Raw genomic sequence first — 17,301 nt, 5'->3', positions numbered from 1 at the left:
ATTATTACCTCTCCCTTCTTGAATGAGCATACTTTCATTCCAGACATAGCAGAGAGTGGTTAAATATAGCATGTTCAATTATTTTCACTTTGCGGTTGAGTCTGCTTCCCTGCTGGAGAGAAGGTCTGTCAAAGTACTACTTTTAGTAAGTAGGTGGCAGCAAAATGACAATTACTTCCCAAATAAAAAGGACACTTGAGTTCATCAGTATAAAGTAAGTTGCTATTGTGCTGGATCTCTGTGTAAAAATTAGGCCCAGACAGAGCAAAGTACAATAATGCCTACAAACAGATTATAAAGGATCAGCCTCTCCCTGGTTTACTGTAACTTACTGTTATGTACTTTTCCTTCTGTAACGTGTCCTAAAAACACTTGGAAAACTGGCTGCTGGAACATGTTCCACAATTTAAGCCTTGTTTTGTCTTCCCGTCAACCATGCAGCTTTTGCCCTCTATTTGACTATTTATAAAGCCTAAAACAAAATGTATCACCTAATTCTGTGTTACACATATTTAGCCAACTTCTTCTCAACTAATTACTGTATATTGTATACTTCTTTTCAGACATTTATATCAAATTATGTGATATAGAAACATTTGAGACTGGTCAAATATGAGCTAAGCCAAGGTTTCGGCCTGACTCTCTCTTATTGCATGGAATATTTGCTTAAGATAATATCTAACAGCATTATGTGCATTATTTAGTGTCTCCTCACTCCTACTCACTCTACTTTTGTCTGCTTTGTATAAACAGCGCTTGTGGAAAATCTGTCCTTCCCAGAGTTTCCTATCTGCGGCTCTTCTTGAGAATTGTTCCCTTATCTGAAAGCATTTTAAATGTTGTGCACATTTTAGAGCCCGCTGACAATTTTGTATCAAGGAAGCTTGTGTGTGTGTTTTTACTTGTTTCACTTAGTGTCTACCTTCTTCACGACATGTCTTTACTGCTTCAAGTCAGATATTCGTATTGCGCCCTCTCTTTGACATCGCCCTGTCATCGTCCGCATCGCTCTCTGCCGCCAGTTAACCGGTGTGATCTGGAGAATTAATCAAGCAACAATTTGCTCCTTCCCCCCTGAAGGGAAATACACGATGAATTAGGCAGAGAAGCTGTTAACATTCCTCGCCATCTCCCAGGCTATGACTGAGTCTGTAAAGTGGTTTTAATTTTGCTGCTGTAAAGAATAAACTCACCCTGGAGGATATTAAATGCTTCTGGCCCTCCTCCTTGATACAGTAATTTAGAGTTAATTACTGAAAGCACAATGACTTTCCACTGTTTCATTTTGTACTGTAGCGTTGCTGCTTTTGTTTCACTTTTATTCACACTTTATGGTTTTTGTACAGTGCTTGTTTTCTAAAGATGAACCTATTTTGTGGAAACTGAGACGTATTGCTTTGAATTATATTTTTTTGTCTAGTATTGCATTTACACTAGACTCCACAACCCTTGAAAATCAAAAGATAAATCTGATAAAGCAGAATGGAGCTGAGGTTTAATGCCTGATTCCGGTGCAGCCGCTGAGAAAACAACTGGAGCTTTCAATCATGTCGGGATTTTTGGAGCACTAACCCTAACTATTTGCTTTTAAAGCTGAACTTTATTTTTGTCCCTGGAGCTAACAAACACCGGTTGCAACTGTAGTTTTTTCAAATTTTATTTTGTTTTATTCAAGATGCATGTTTGCCTTTGCACATATTTGATGTCATTTTTAAAAAAAAACATATTATCTGTCCACTCCTCTTACTATTAATACTGTATCTAGCTGTAGTGGCGTCACTGAATGGATTATTTCTTTCCTTTTACCGTACTGGTTAGAGCTGAGCTCCTCTTCCTCTTCCTTCATTTCCCCGCTAAAGTAGGAGGAAGTCAAGGGTTAACTTCTGTGTTGACTAATGTGCTGGACACTCTCTGTGGCTTTGAGTGATTCTCCATCCAGGAGAAAGAGGCTCACTCCTCGCAGCACATTGTGACCCTCGTCAACAGTAGCCAGACAATACTGACTCATAGCACATGATGTATGACCTCAGTCCTTCGGAGACTCCCTCAGCTAGAAGAAAAACAGGGATTTATGGAGAAACCAGAGTGTTAGCATTAGCACAAAAAAGTCGGTTCAGAGCATCCTTAACACTTGGACAAATAACACCAAGCACTTCTGGGAATCTGACCTTGCAGTATTGCAAAGTAAACATGGGCTCACCCTGTTGCTGGCAACAGAAAAGTGCAAATTTTGTGTTTTTTGTTGGAGTGATAATAAGCATTTTCCCCATGGATTCCCCTTTTGTTTGATCTCTGAACTTTTTGATAAAACCATAGAATTGTACTTCATCTGAGTGTGCTTTAAAGCCACTATTCATTTTCTGTGACTGTGCAACCCAGATATCATCTCACTGTGTCTTTCCGAGTGAACTAACAATTGCATGTTGTGTGTGTTTTGTTGCAGGGGAGCCGGGGGCACTACCGGTACCACTGGCAGAGCCACAATGTCAAACACAGCGGAGTGGATGACATGGTGCTGCTCAGCAAGATCAATGAGGACGCCATCGTGGACAACCTCAAGAAGAGATACATGGATGACTACATCTTTGTATCCTTGGCTCACATTTGCAGTTCTCACCCCAGTGAGGAATAGCTGAGGCGGTCTCATCCCTGCTATTCCCAGAATAGCTGAATGCTCATTCACTGTGACATATTAGCTCTGAGTAATAGGTCAGTGTTAGAAGGTGACACATTCTGCCTGGTCCGTAAGCAGGATGGAAAGAGGCTCATTGTGCGTACCCTCACCCAGATCCCTACATCCTGCCTTTTCACCAAAGTCAGACTTACTCTAGTTTTATCTCACTGTGGTGCAAAATGTGAAAGAAGAGGTGTTAGCGAGCAGTAGCTAGTTACATCACGGAGGAAATGTGCAGTCTGTTTAATCAGAGCATTGCTGCTATCTTTTTTGAGTAACCCCTTTTGATCGTGGTTGCTGACAGCTATCATTTTCATACAGGACGTGGTACAAATGCTAGGTTTGGGTTCCTGAAGTGCCGTGGCAGCACAAGCACACGTAAGCTGTTCAAATGAATGAATAGCCGCTTTGAAAAGCATTGCTGAACGGTCTCAGAGCAGCTCATTACATAAACTTGGTCCACGCTCTGGCAGCGATCGGGATTATGAAGTTTAGTAAATGCTGGCAGTTATAGGTTCGAAAGCTCTGAGTCAGGCCTTTGATTTGGGTCAATAAATAGCCGTAACTGTGAGGTCTCCCTGCCAAGGCTTTGGGTCACTGTGGGCCACCCACAATAGCAGCTTTATTTGCCTTGAGCTGCGTTTTGGCTTCAGGGCATAAAACCTCAGTGTTACATGGCCGGTCTATTCTCTGTCATTTGTAAGCACTGGATGCTTATTTAGGCCTGATCGCTAAATACTCTACTGCTGCACTGTTGCACTCCCTTGACGTCACAGTTGCCAAAGATTAAGTAATTTTTTTCCCTCACAGTTTTATAATATTCTATCAGTGTAATCTTTAACACATCAGACATACATCGGCCCTGTGCTTATTTCCGTCAACCCTTTCAAGCAGATGCCATACTTCGGGGACAAAGAAATTGAGATGTATCAAGGCGCAGTAAGTAGATCTAAGCTTCTATTAAAGAATACAACGTAGCATACAACGTTAGAATCGCTGATGTGTTATTGAAATCTGAAAGACAGAGCTTTTTCAATGAGCTTGGTTAGATGCAGTGCAAACTTTCCAACGAGCAGGCCCAGATGTTGCTGTCAGAAACTCGATTGAGCCAGTGAGGAGGCTTGGCAGCACCCTCACAGAACAGGCTGTTCGAGTCTTCGTCCTCTCTTGGCCCGGCCTGCTGAGTGTGGGCTTCACTCCTTAAGCCAGGAACACACTGAAAGGCTTTTAAAAATCTGACAAACTGTGTAATCCCAGCATCACACTTGGTCAATTTAACAGTTGACTTGTACACGAGTTCACTGGGTTTACATTTGCGCAGTTAGATGATTCGGATTTGCTTCCTGAATTTAATCATAAAGGCACAAACTTGGATGCTCAGTTGTAGAGTAACAGATTTGGAAATTGTCTTTGTTTTATGTATCAGACTGACTGTCAAAGTGAGATCAGTGTATACATGTATTAGAATGATTCTAGACATCTTTGTTAAGATACATTTGTTTTATTTTGTCAAAAATTCCCATGAAAACTTAGTTTCCAGCTTTGTTACCCTCAACTATGTGGTTTAATAGAAAAACACCTCGTATTTCCTAAGAAAAATAAATAAAAATCTGGGCATTGAAGTTCTCTAGTGAGTTCTCACAGCAGCAGAACACCCATATTTAACGCAAGAATGTATCGCCCAGTGCAACAGCATGACTAATTTATGTGTTGTTAATTGTTTTGGTTTGGCTACACTGAAAATAGTTCTTCATAAGGCAGCATTGTGAGCAGTTTGCACTCACTTGGCAGTTCATTATGGAAACATGTGTAAACGAATGCATCCTAATATAACATTCCTGCACTAAATGTTAGGTTCGTGAAGGTTATGTTATTCTGAGTTTGTTTAAGATAAGCTGAGAGAGCTGTTGATTCAACTGTGTTTTCACTTTTGAGACTGTGGCAGCACGTGGAGCCTGTTGGACTGTATTGTGCCGACATGTGTTTCTATTATTTTGACTTCTATTGTTTTTTGAATATTAGTCAGTGGGATAGGCTAAATAACAGAAACTCTTTTGTGTTTAATTCAATCAAGTTTACTAGCACCACAAACTACATCCGCCCAAATGATCATGCAGTTGAATTAACACCTGTCTCAATAATAACTGTATATACACAAGCATTATAACATGGATTTAGTGCAGGGTTGTTATATTAGAATGTATTTGTTTTCACTTGTGTCCCCAATGAATTGGCAAGTGAGTGTACTTGTTCTTTTCAGATGCTGTGTCCTAGAAAAGCTCTTACTTTGCTCTTACCACTGTTTTTAATAAAATCTTTTTATCGACTCTCAGGCTCAGTATGAGAACCCCCCTCACATCTACGCTCTGGCAGACAACATGTACAGAAACATGATGATCGACCGAGAGAACCAATGTGTCATCATTAGGTAAGAATTATGATCATTCTTTGCCTTCTTTACACATCATGATCTAATGGCATGTGACAACCAAATTATGTAAGAGCTCCCCAAAAAAGCAGCACTGTTATTAAGTTCTCCATTTAACATGAGGTGAATTAGTTGTTTAGTTGATTGATTATACAAGTTTACATTTTTGTAACTTTCAGCCCTTTGTATCTATGTGTCAGAGGTCCGGGATGTGAGAGAAAGGCGGGTGATAGTAATCTGTGCAACGTGATCTGTGCGGTCACAAAGCTGGACTGCTCCGCAAGTCATGATAATAGACGGGAGGGGAACAGGAGAACAGACCTAACAGGTTCCACCACAATATTCAGTGCTGCTTAGTGACAGAGAGTGACGTGCTTCTCCGGTGTTTATTCATCATATCGTTTTCGGCTTCAGTGAAATATAAAATGGAAAAAATTTACTTATACCCAAATAGAAAAACAATGCATATTTAACAGCTGGATATGGCCTTTATTAGCTAAGGATGGACAGGAAACAAAGCAGCTGGAAAGCAACTTCCTGCTTTCAAAAGAAAGAACAGAAGCACACCTGCATGAACCTTGGCTCAAAATCACTCACTCCCTAGATTTAGGGGATTTTTAGGTACTTTCACAGCCTGCTGGAGCTTACTGATTAATATTTTTGAGCTGCAAAAAAAAAAGTGTGTTGTCATGATCGCAGCTTTTTCCAACGCTCCAGTCATCTGAGCAGCATGGTTACTTTAGTGCTTACCTCATGACGAATGACCCCTGCTTCAGCACTTTCGCCCGTTGTTTGGACAGCCAGCAGTTGCTCATTCGGTTTCCTGCATAAAGGCACTGAGGTGGATTTTGCGATCAACTAAATCAGCAAACAAAAGCGTGGAAGTGGTTTTTATGATGAACCAGGTCTCGGTAAACAAAGGCCGCCGTGAACTGCTGGCCGTGCAGTGCGGTCAGCGTGGGCCTGTGTTAGCGCTCTTTCACATTTACTAAGGAAATGTGTGAATAGATGACGAGGGAGATTCAGCATAAAGTGGTTGAGGGATAGAGGAATCAAAACATCGCAACTTTTTTCATTTGAGCATCAGCAGCCTCACATCTGGTCTTACCTCAAATGAGACCAGGTTCCTGTCAGACTTCACAGTCTCTCAGTTTGTGTTCCAAAGCCGGCTTAACTTTGAGTCTTTGTCAGGTGAACAACAGCTCCTGAAACCTAATCCTAAAAAAGCAGGTTTATTTAGTGTTTTGCTGGTTTAATCATCTTTTTTAATTACTGTCTGTGAGATATTTCCACAGATGGCTGTTCTTTTCTTTTCATAGGTGCCAACAAAGCAAGTCGCTGTTATAATTAGACCACTTTTAAGAGGACTATGGGTATTTTGAGATTACCAAGTCCCTTTTAATGAGTAAAAAATACAGGTTTAGTCATGGGGTGTTAGTTACATTACCTAACAATGTTTAGGCAGTTATATATTGCATTTATTTTCTTCGTATTCATCTTCTTCTGTTTTTTAATCCTCTATGGATGTTCATATGTTTGAATTATTTAAAATAACCACTCCAATTTAACGAAAAGAGGCTAGCTTAGATCTTCTCCCTGACCTGTTTTCAATTAGCGTCTGGTGATAGCTTAGGTGGCATACCATGACCAATATATGGAACCTTGCTTGTGTAATGACATTTGGTCCAAGAGCAAGGTCGTCAACGCTATCTCTCTGTAGAAATTGTCATTAGAGTCAGATGTGGATGACCTTCTCGATCCTTCTTTAATGAGTCGACTGACTCTTGGTTGATGAGTTTGACATTGGAGTTTGCAGACCGTTGATGAAGTACTTGCAGTGTTCGGGTTCTTTCTTATTTCTGTTCTCCTTCCTCTGGTAGGACCTGAGGGCAGCGGTTGAGTTGTTTTAAGCTAAATAGACAGTTGTATGTGCTTGTTTAAAATGGTACTCTCAGCTATTCAGATATGGTTTTGCAACAATTGATGCCTGACTCCTGCTCACAAGAACTTATGCAGTGATCATATCTGCCACAAAACCTGTTATCGCCCCTTATGTCCTTCCGTGCACCACATGGATTGCCATCTTTGAAATCTCTCATGGCATCAGTACTCTTAAGACATGGAAGGCATGTGGAGAAAGATCATCTGACACGTTTGCTCACCATTGTTTGTGTCAGTCTTTACTGCCACATGCAGTCGGTTCCCTTCCTTCTGTAGAGCTTTACTGAAATGAATTAATCACTAACACCCTGTGATTTCAAGTTGTGGACCATTAACTCGGACCTCAAAACAAATGGACAACCTCCTATTGATTGAAAGCATAGAGAAGCAGATGTTACGGTCTCGGTCTCGCAGAAGAAATCTTAAAAATCTTCTTGAACATACTGCAGCTAGTTCTGTGGGAATACAATAATTGGATTTAAAACCACCAGCATGAGAACTCTGTGCTGACAGTGCATCCTCCCCATAGCTCAAGTCAGTAATAATTTATGAAAGTTTATGCTTAAACCTCCTTGTGCATTGTTTAACTCATGTCCTTGTTTGGTTAATACATCTCTGCGGAAGTTAACAATGCCTTCAACATTTGAGCTGTGTAACAATGAGACCTGCCCCTTTGGAGGCTGAAAATGGGACTCCAACTCAAACTGCCGCAGCTTGTGATTAAAATAACTCTTTGGATCATAACTGACGGGAGGAGAAACAATGCTCCCGGAAAGACAACAGGGAGCTTTTCTGAAATGAAACTTGGCGTATCACTTTGTTGTTGCTTAATTTCTAACTATGCTGTGAGGAAGCCCAGACAATGCTGAAGGATCTGGTAGAGGTATATAGGGGGATGGGTACAACCATATAGAGACTCCTGTGTAATAGAGTTGCTCCCATGACTTCCTCTGGCAGCCTCTAACAGTCTGCAGCTGTGCTTCTCACAGAGGCTTTTACTAACCTGACTTTACTTTAAGGCACAAAAAGAAAAAGGGAACTCCGCTGTCACCCACCACCAAGCCACATAAGTCAAAAATAAGTATGACCCTGGCAAAAAGACAAGTGTAGGATGAGGGGAAAAATATGTAAACAAAACAGAATAAATGTCCTCATTGCTGTCCAGATGAGTTGACATTTGTACAAAGTTGCACAAAAGATGAAAAAGATTGTATACACATGAACAGCAATAACTCTCGAACGTTTCAAACACGCTTAAACATAATCCATAATATTTTCAATCATCTGAATGAAGAATCCGTGAAGTCCAGACTGAAAGCGCGTGGACAGCTACCTCACTTTTGTTTCTCATGCTTTTGCACAGTCCTTTTAAAATAAAGTCTCAACTTTTTTTTAAAAGGGTTTCTGTCAAACTGCGTGGGAGACAAAGTGCCTAGCTGTACAAACAGTTGGACACTTGGTTATAAGTGGCCTCAGCGAAAGCATGGGTGTGATTTCAGGCAGTCTTTGTCCAATTACCTCTCAACTTTTGGCACAGCGTGTTAAAAGGTCAAGATAACGCATGCACAGTTCCTTCTATACTGACGTAAACCTACTCAAATTAAAGATAAGACATGGCTCAGGCCCTCTTAGTAACTCAAAATAACCTCAGTGTTTTGTGAAAAACAGGTTTAAGCCATAATCAGAAGGTGTCATCTGGTTTCAGGAAGAGGAAAAGCCCAAATCTAAACAGTCAATACAAAAAGTGTGAGTCCCTCAATCTTGTTTTTGTAATGAATATGGACGACAACAACAACCCATTTCGGCATGAATCGCTGAAATCAATATCTATACCCTGGCGTCACATGCTATTAGATGAATTTGTCTCAGAGGTTCACATTGCCTGAATGACAAAACGCATGCTTAAAATTCTTTATCTGGTTTTCAGTGGAGAAAGCGGAGCAGGAAAAACGGTGGCAGCAAAATATATCATGGGCTACATCTCCAGAGTTTCAGGGGGCGGACCCAAAGTGCAGGTGAGCGAAAGAGATTTCTCTGCCTCCGGACAGCATGTGAAAGATGCATTTGACTGTCTGAGATTTTTGTGATGCTTAGATGCAAAGATTTAGTGCCATATTAGTAAAGAGCACCAGGTTAGTATAAAAACCAGGACAATTTCTAATATTTATATTTGCTACACGTTTGAAATCAAACAACCTGTTGCTGCTTCATTCCTGCACTTATTCCTCCCGCAGCCACAGTCTTTGTCTTGTCATCCTCATCCTTCATAGCCTATTATCAGCCCATCAGCAGCCTCTTACGTTCGCCCAGCCCCCTTTAGCCATCTGGCAGCCCCCCCCCTCCCAAACCAGCAGATGTCCAGCTTCTAAGCACGATAAAGATCTAAAGTTTGATGAGGAAATGCCTTAACCGTGATGGCAGTGGGATTTTTATATCTAATCCACTCAGAGCTGCGTGCAGTGAAGCGACGTCAGAAATCATTTTCGGGCTTTAGATTTAACACTACTGTTAATCTGAATGGTTAAACTAAATCCTATAACTGCACAGCATTATTTGTGTGTTTAGAGTTGTACAGCATACAAAAGCCAGTTGTAAAGATGACTCTTTCTGTGCTTTTTGTTTGGACAAATATTGTGAGTCTCTTCTCTCCTCAGCATCACTTCTCACTCCCATTGTTGCACACATAGGGGGAAACAACATATGGGGATTGTTCAGCACCTGCATTCTTATGCACCGTGTTGACGATGTGTTTTCACACACGTGTGAAAATAGTTTTAAAAAGATGCTGACCTGTCTGTTTCTCTGAGTATGATTTCATATCATGTCTGATAATGTTCATGCCATGTTATGACCACTATTCTTATCTTTAGACCATTTTTCTGAAAGAATCTCAGCGTTCTTTCATATTTCCTGGATATTATTAATATAGTAGTAGTAGTAAGTGCAGTGTTTATCTTTTCCTTTCAAGCGGGAATAGGAACAACAAAAAGTTCCAAGAAATTCCACTCACCTTCTGCAAACAATAATGGAAGTGGGAATATCTGTGTCTGCCATACTGATTTAAAACTCATGTGTTTCTGACATACACGCACGGCTCACAGGAAAGATAATGCCCTCCAGACGTTCTGTGTCTGTCTGTAGATGTGCGTTTGTGTGCACACGTCTATGTGCACTCACGGTGCAGTGTAGTTTCTGAGTGGAAATTTCCAGAGACGTACACACCGGTGTGTCGTGAGGGTGTGAAGTGTGTGTTGTCTCTACCTGCTGTACGGTTGTCTGTTACATATCTAACAGCTCACTGGATCTGTCTCCTCGCAGCACGTCAAAGACATCATCCTGCAGTCCAACCCGCTGCTCGAGGCCTTTGGCAACGCCAAGACTGTGAGGAACAACAACTCCAGCAGATTTGTAAGGCTTTCATTTCTCAGCTGGCCTCTGCTTTTTGTGAATCGCAGTGCTAATACTGTGGCTCAACTCATAACTGGTTAATGTTCAACAGAAAAATACACAGGAAAGTCAGCTGAAAACATGAGCATTAGATTTTAACACTACTAAGCAACTTCTGTGTCCCAGAAGACCACATATGTTAAGGACAAGTTACTGTGGACTAATTTGAGGACTCAAACGTTTTGTGGCACACCTTGGAATCCAAGCTGAGAGTTTTGAAAACAAAGCTTTATAGTAGAGGCTTTTCTTTCTGTTTTCAGTTTTATTGCATGGGGCAGCAAACCTCGTGTGTGTCCTGGTTAACCAGAATTGCTGTAAGGACACACTGTACAGAAATACACACATGCGGAACCACTGAGACACGTCCTCTGCCGCTTACTAAGAAACTCGGCCAGCAAGGATGTAAAAATAAGAACAAGCTTGTTTAGAAAATGTATTTCCCCTGAATTTTTCAGTTTCTTGGTCAAAGGTTCCGATTTGCATACGAAGCAAAAATATATTTTTAGATCCAGTTTGGCGCTGACAGCCTGAGATCACTGCTTTTGAAGGACTAAGTGGTGTCTCTGTTCAGCTTTGTGCTTCTGCCCTCAGCTTGACTGGAACAGATATTACATTACAGGCTTGTCTGGACACCAGAGCAAGACAAAAAGCAGGATCCGATTTTTGTATAAATGCACACACACACACCACAAGCAGCCGTAGAAACACCAGGTGCCAGCATTTCAGACTATATAGCTCTGGTATTTAAGCTTTATACATACGTACTAGAATACTTAAAATATGTGCTTTGATCTATCAGGGGAAATACTTTGAGATCCAGTTCAGCTCTGGTGGCGAACCAGATGGAGGGAAAATCTCCAACTTCCTTCTGGAGAAGTCGCGCGTCGTCATGAGGAATCCTGGAGAAAGGAGTTTCCACATATTCTACCAGGTGAGACTTATTTTTCTCAGAGTGAATGGGACATGTCGGGCTCGTGAAAAGGGGCCTGTGAGGGAATTTCAGGACAAGTTGGATTAGACGTGCCATTTGGCCGCAAGAAAAGGGTCGATCTGTTTTTGCTGCACACGGCCCAAAGTCAGTGGAAAAGACTTGTTCAGCTTTGACATCAAACACAGATGAGCGCACACAAAATGTCTTAAAATGAATCTACATATAAAGACTCGCGTCTAAAACCGTTGCATGCACCATTTACCACTTGATTTCTGATCTGTAGTTGATAGAAGGAGCCAGCGGAGAGCAGAAGAACAGCCTGGGAATCACAAGCCTGGATTACTACACTTACCTCAATCAGTCTGGTTCCTACAAAGTGGACGACATCAACGACAAGAGTGACTTCCATGAGACAGTGGTACAGTCAGATTCCTTCTGTTCAGCTGGCAGTAACACCCTCAGTGTTGTTTGTGTTTGTCTGTGAATGTCATACCAGAGTTAATGTGGCTCACAGTCTTCTCTTTACATTCCTGTCTCTCTCTCTAGCAGTACTCCTTTGTTTTCTTTTCCAATGATCTCCTCCTGTTTTTGTTTACAAGTGAGACCGCAACAGGAGTAATTAGAAGACATGAGCTAGGTACCACAGGAGTGAGTAAACCCACACTGTGACCCTGATTTAACGTGATTTTATTTTTCCTCTGCTTCCCCAGCATGCCATGGATGTGATTGGCATCTCAGCGGAGGACCGCTCCATGGTGCTTCAGATTGTAGCCGGTGTCCTGCACCTGGGAAATATCACTTTCAGGGAATCGGGCAACTACGCTGCTGTGGACAGTGAGGAGTGTAAGTATAGGCTCACACAAAGCGGCTGGACGTGGTCTAGTTAAGTGCTCAGGTATAGGAGGGTGGCTAAAGTCCACATTTTAACATTTATCAGGGACAGATGGACAAAAATAGACTTTCCAGCTTTAACCGGGCATGTTTTTATTTGCTCTGACAATCAGTTGCTGGAGTCTTGGAAGAGAGGTAAAATGTGGATGACAAAACTACTAAACTCTTTATGGAAATCCTGTCATTAGTCTTGCAGGTATTCTGTCATAAACCAAAGTTTTGAACAGTTTTAAACTTTTACTTTGTTGTTTGTGCTGGAGAAAAAGGCTGTAAATCACCAGACCTCTATCTTCTGGGGACCATGAATATCTATACCAGAGTTTGTGCTAATCCTTCAAATAGCTACTTTTCTAGATATAAAGTGAAAACTTTGACCTGGTGCTTGATGATCACCACAGTCAGAGAGATTCATCCTCTGCCTAACATGAATGTCTGTAAATGACATCCATCTGTCCACCCAGTATTTTCTGAGATATTTGTTCGGTTTGTTCATATCTGCTCAGTGGTGATGGTGCTGGTATTCAGATTAAGACTGGGTCATGGTAAATCTTTTCTCTTCTTTCTGGAGCTTTCTCCTCCCCTTACTGTCCTGAGCTGCCCTTCTTGGGTTGGTTTTGGAGAATATTTCTCTCTCACCACTTTCACTCCCTAAAATTTTATTGTGTTAATGCAGGGCTGCGGCCAACTGTCTGGACTAATCCAGGCCACGCTAGATTACCAGAACATAAAAATGCTATTATTGAGGGTCTGAATGCATTTCGTCAGAGATGAAAATTACTTGGAAAAATACTTCTCCTTCTGCTTTCTTCCCTCTTGCCTTCTCCTGCTTCATTTTATTCATGTCTCCGTTCCTCTTTTTCTATCTCATGCTGTGTCTGCATGATGCAGATGAGAGTACAGTGTACAAAGCCTTGGTCTGTTCAGTGCAGACGTAACAGCAGTGCATTATAATCTCTGCCTTTCCCGTTGCTTTCAATCTCCCTTCTTCTGTGCTGTAACTGCACATATTGAGACCATTGCTCCTAATATAAAGCTTCACCATCTTTAACTCGCACACAGCAACAAGAGTCAGTGCATCTTCGCATGTTGAAAGAAAGTTGAGGCAAACTTTGACATTGTTCAGTTGAGCCGAACTAGCTGATTTCCCCTGTTTCCAGGCTTTATGCTAAGCTAAGCTAAGCTAACCCACTGCTGGCTGCAGCTTCATGTTTAGTGCAACTTTCAGTTAATTTGTAATTAAAGCGTGGTGATCATTCAGGAAAGTCTGTTGTCACCATCGATTTTTGCATAACTTTGTTTTGGTAATGCTCTTTGTGCCTCCGAGCTTTATTCTGCAAAACATTGACTGGAGAACTCCCACCCCTGCAAATGAACGTGCAATTAACCCACGTCTCATAATGCTGATGTTTTCATTGAGAGCTAAGCAGAATCACTATTGGAGGAAGGAAGTGTTGAGTGACATTAAGAGGCAATGCTCATGTCACATATTACTGCACTGAATCAGCATGCTTTACAAACCTCTCTAATGACAGCATCATCCTGTTGCTCTCAAAGCCAACTGCTGTTTTGACTGACAAATTTCCTGCAGGAAAACATGTGCTTATATTATCCCTGCTTCTACACCATGTGCAGAAAGCCTCCTCGCCGTCATGTACAATCCATACAAACAATGACTTTTCCTTATGATTTAAGCAGGCATATGGTCAGTCACACCCTAAGTTCCCAAAAAGGGAGCTACTACAGTGGTCTGATGCATTCCCAGACGCAGTGAGACTGCAGGCCTGAGAGCTATTTCCTTTTAGGGGAAGTGAGTCACTGTAATAAGGCAGGGAGGGGCTCTCAGGGGACAATATCAACGCCAGGTCGGGGCAAATGATCTGTGGTGTGCTCAACTCTTTTTTTTTTTTTTCAAGAGTTTGGTCTATGCTATTCTTCTATTTTGCATTCAGCTGTAGTTCAAAACTCGTTGGCTCTGAAAACTCTGCTGGAGGATGTTTAGTTTTAGCGGTTTAGCATCTGAATCACCCTAATTTCGTGGCTTTGCAGGCATTGTGAATATTAGCAGCAGTTATTGAGAGGTTACCAGTGGTCGATAAGACAAAATAGGGGTGGTTCTCTCTGGTGTGATAAGGTTACAGAACCATGACGTCCTACCTGCTGATTTGCATACTGATTTTCATATTTTTAGGGCAGCATTCTGCTTTATTTATATAGTTTATCAGACAGTAAAAGTACAGCCACGGCCCAATATAACAATAGTATGAGCTAAATACAACAGTTACCATCTATGTTAACTGTAGAAATAAGTACAAATAATAATTTCCAAGTTTCTTGAAAAAGTTTTGTTTTGTCCATCCCACATTACAAATCCAAAAGTTAATCAGTTTAAGATGACATAATTAGTTTTTTCAAGCTAGAATGTGACAAGATAATCTCATTGATTTATCAAGTCATTATTACAGCTCAGAGGGAGAGTTATGGAATATTATTTGCAATAATATACCTTTAAACATACTTAAATGGTCCAATTGACTCTACTCTGTATTGATATTATTATAATTATTCATCGTAATTGGCTGGTTTTGTGTATGGCTTCATACAGAATTATAATCCCTGTCCTGTACTCTAACATGCAGCTAATCTGCACACCTTTTAACGTTTCTCCTACCGGTAACCAAAGATACCGTGTGGTAAGGAAACATTTATATGAACTCACATGATCTTTCTTCTGTCTTACAGTTTTAGCCTTTCCTGCGTTTCTGCTTGGAATTGACCAGAATCGTCTGAAGGAGAAGCTGACCAGCCGGAAGATGGACAGCAAGTGGGGAAATGCAGTGGAGTCTATTGACGTGACACTGAACGTGGAGCAGGCGTGTTACACGCGTGACGCCCTCTCCAAAGCCCTGCATTCACGTGTGTTTGACTACCTGGTTGAGGTATGATTGCATGTTTGTGCTGCTTTAGAATTAATAAATGTGAAATACTAAAGCCGTGAAAGCCTGTCTTAAATATAAGTTTTGTTTGAATAATCCTTTGCTTTCAGTCCATCAACAAAGCCATGGTGAAGGATCATCAGGAGTTAAATGTGGGAGTGTTGGATATTTATGGATTTGAAATTTTCCAGGTAAGTGTTTTTGGCTGTTTTGTACACTAACACATGACTGCTGGCATTTTGACTATGCAGCAACACATAAATTAGATTAACTGGAATTAGCATTGAGTATTTAAACAGATTTAATATAAAGGATAAACCTAATTTATAAAGCATGTGGATTAAAGGCCATCTCCAGATTGAGACTGCAGACTTCAATATGCTTTTCTAATCTGATTACTTGTTTAGTTTGATGGGAGGGCGGCTACTTGAAAATGGACATGTTGTTGTGTTATTTTGGCTTGCAAAGACCTCTATATTCTCACTATCAAGGTAGTTAGCGTGCACCATAATGCTAACATTATCCAGTGTAAATATGATCTAATCTGCTCCTTCAGCTTTTCAGTATGTCTTTAAGTTTGAAGGATTCCTCTCTGAATGCACAATGTGAGAAAAGGTCGTGAGTGTTCTGGTGACCCCATGTTATTAGACAGGAAGATGCAGAGCACCGTCACCTAGATTCATGCTGAAGGTCCATTGTATGCGCAGTGAACTGAACAATGTGGGGCTTCCTTTAATATCAAACAGTCTGTGTATAGCCCCCAGTCCAAACAAAGCCCATTGAGCTTAGAGGATATCCGTACTCTACTGAAGATAAAGCTCACTCAGGCTGTATGGAGTTTATTAACCATGTTGTCTTCATTAGAAAAATGGATTTGAACAGTTCTGCATCAACTTTGTGAATGAGAAGCTCCAGCAGATATTCATTGAGCTGACTCTGAAGGCGGAGCAGGTACTGTTCCCCCACACTCTTATTGCTACTTGTTTTGTTTTAATGCTCTTATTCTGTTTCCTGCTTCTCTAAATGTGTTCTGTTCTCTTTCCGTGTCTTGTAGGAGGAGTATGTGCAGGAGGGCATCAAGTGGACTGCTATCGAGTACTTCAACAACAAGATCGTATGCGATCTCATCGAGAGCAAAGTAAATAAACCATAAGTCGCAAACAAGCTAGAAAACAGAAAGTTAACAACTCCTGCCAAGAGTAAACAATTTATATTATTATTATTATAGAAAAGCTGAATCTGAATTCATGTAATAGACAACCATGGGTGTTTAACAGAAAATCTGTGATCATATATTGAATATTTTGAGGTTTGATCTGGTTGGACAACAGAAGTAATTAGAATATACCAACCTTAGGTTTAGGGTTAGGTTAAAAACAAGTTAATAAATTTATATGTGATCAGATTGGACCAAGCATAACCATCATACACAAAAAACACTCATGCAATTATTTACAAAAAATGAAAGATGCATTTAGTCCAACAAGGGAACTGCACATGAGAAGAAATATGAAACTCATTAAATCAAATTATTTTCTATATAATAAATCACAACCACACTTTCTAAGCCTTCGTATTATGATTATGAATTATTTCTGTAATAACAAACAGGCCAAAGGCTAAAGATATAAAGCAGATAAACTCGGATATGGCCAGTTATCTGATTTGTTTTAGTTTGGTTTCCTAATATTGTAAACTGAGCAGCACAAGTCCCTGCCAAGCTTCTGCTCTGTTGCCACGACTTGCTGCTTGACATCCTCAAATGTGCCGACATGCCTCTTAATTTGATTTATCTGTCCTACTGAGAGGTTTAATCCATGAAATCCACAACAAGGGCTTTAAAACAAGCTTCCATCTGAGGGGAGCAGGGGATCTGTATCGGTGCCTGACAGTTCAGCTCTCTGGCTAATACACTGACAAGTTTACATGTGTCCTTTTAAACGCTGTTCTTGGAGTCTGAGACACTGTCACCACTGTGCAATCTGAAGGTCACTGAAGGCCGGACATAATGGAGCCAAACGGGGCCGAGTGCGAGACTAATATTTAAGAGCGCCTC

General features: G+C 40.9%; 1 protein-coding gene across 1 annotated transcript in view; it reads left to right on the top strand.

The window, feature by feature from the left end:
- myo1ea (myosin IEa) overlaps window positions 1-17,301 on the top strand; it is a 47,228-nt gene that overhangs the window by 11,130 nt on the left and 18,797 nt on the right. Inside the window, exons 2-13 of the mRNA XM_084541016.1 lie at window positions 2,444-2,587; window positions 3,524-3,613; window positions 5,008-5,102; window positions 8,971-9,058; window positions 10,362-10,451; window positions 11,290-11,421; window positions 11,705-11,839; window positions 12,132-12,264; window positions 15,052-15,248; window positions 15,356-15,436; window positions 16,110-16,196; window positions 16,300-16,383. Of these exons, the coding sequence (XP_084397142.1) occupies window positions 2,444-2,587; window positions 3,524-3,613; window positions 5,008-5,102; window positions 8,971-9,058; window positions 10,362-10,451; window positions 11,290-11,421; window positions 11,705-11,839; window positions 12,132-12,264; window positions 15,052-15,248; window positions 15,356-15,436; window positions 16,110-16,196; window positions 16,300-16,383 (1,356 nt within the window). The remainder of the gene's footprint in view (window positions 1-2,443; window positions 2,588-3,523; window positions 3,614-5,007; window positions 5,103-8,970; window positions 9,059-10,361; window positions 10,452-11,289; window positions 11,422-11,704; window positions 11,840-12,131; window positions 12,265-15,051; window positions 15,249-15,355; window positions 15,437-16,109; window positions 16,197-16,299; window positions 16,384-17,301) is intronic.

The sequence above is a fragment of the Chelon labrosus genome, assembly GCF_963514085.1.
Source record: "Chelon labrosus genome assembly, chromosome: 3".
Lineage (NCBI taxonomy): Eukaryota > Metazoa > Chordata > Actinopteri > Mugiliformes > Mugilidae > Chelon > Chelon labrosus.
Note: the sequence above shows the minus strand (reverse complement) of the source record. Positions and strands in the feature narration are given on the sequence as shown.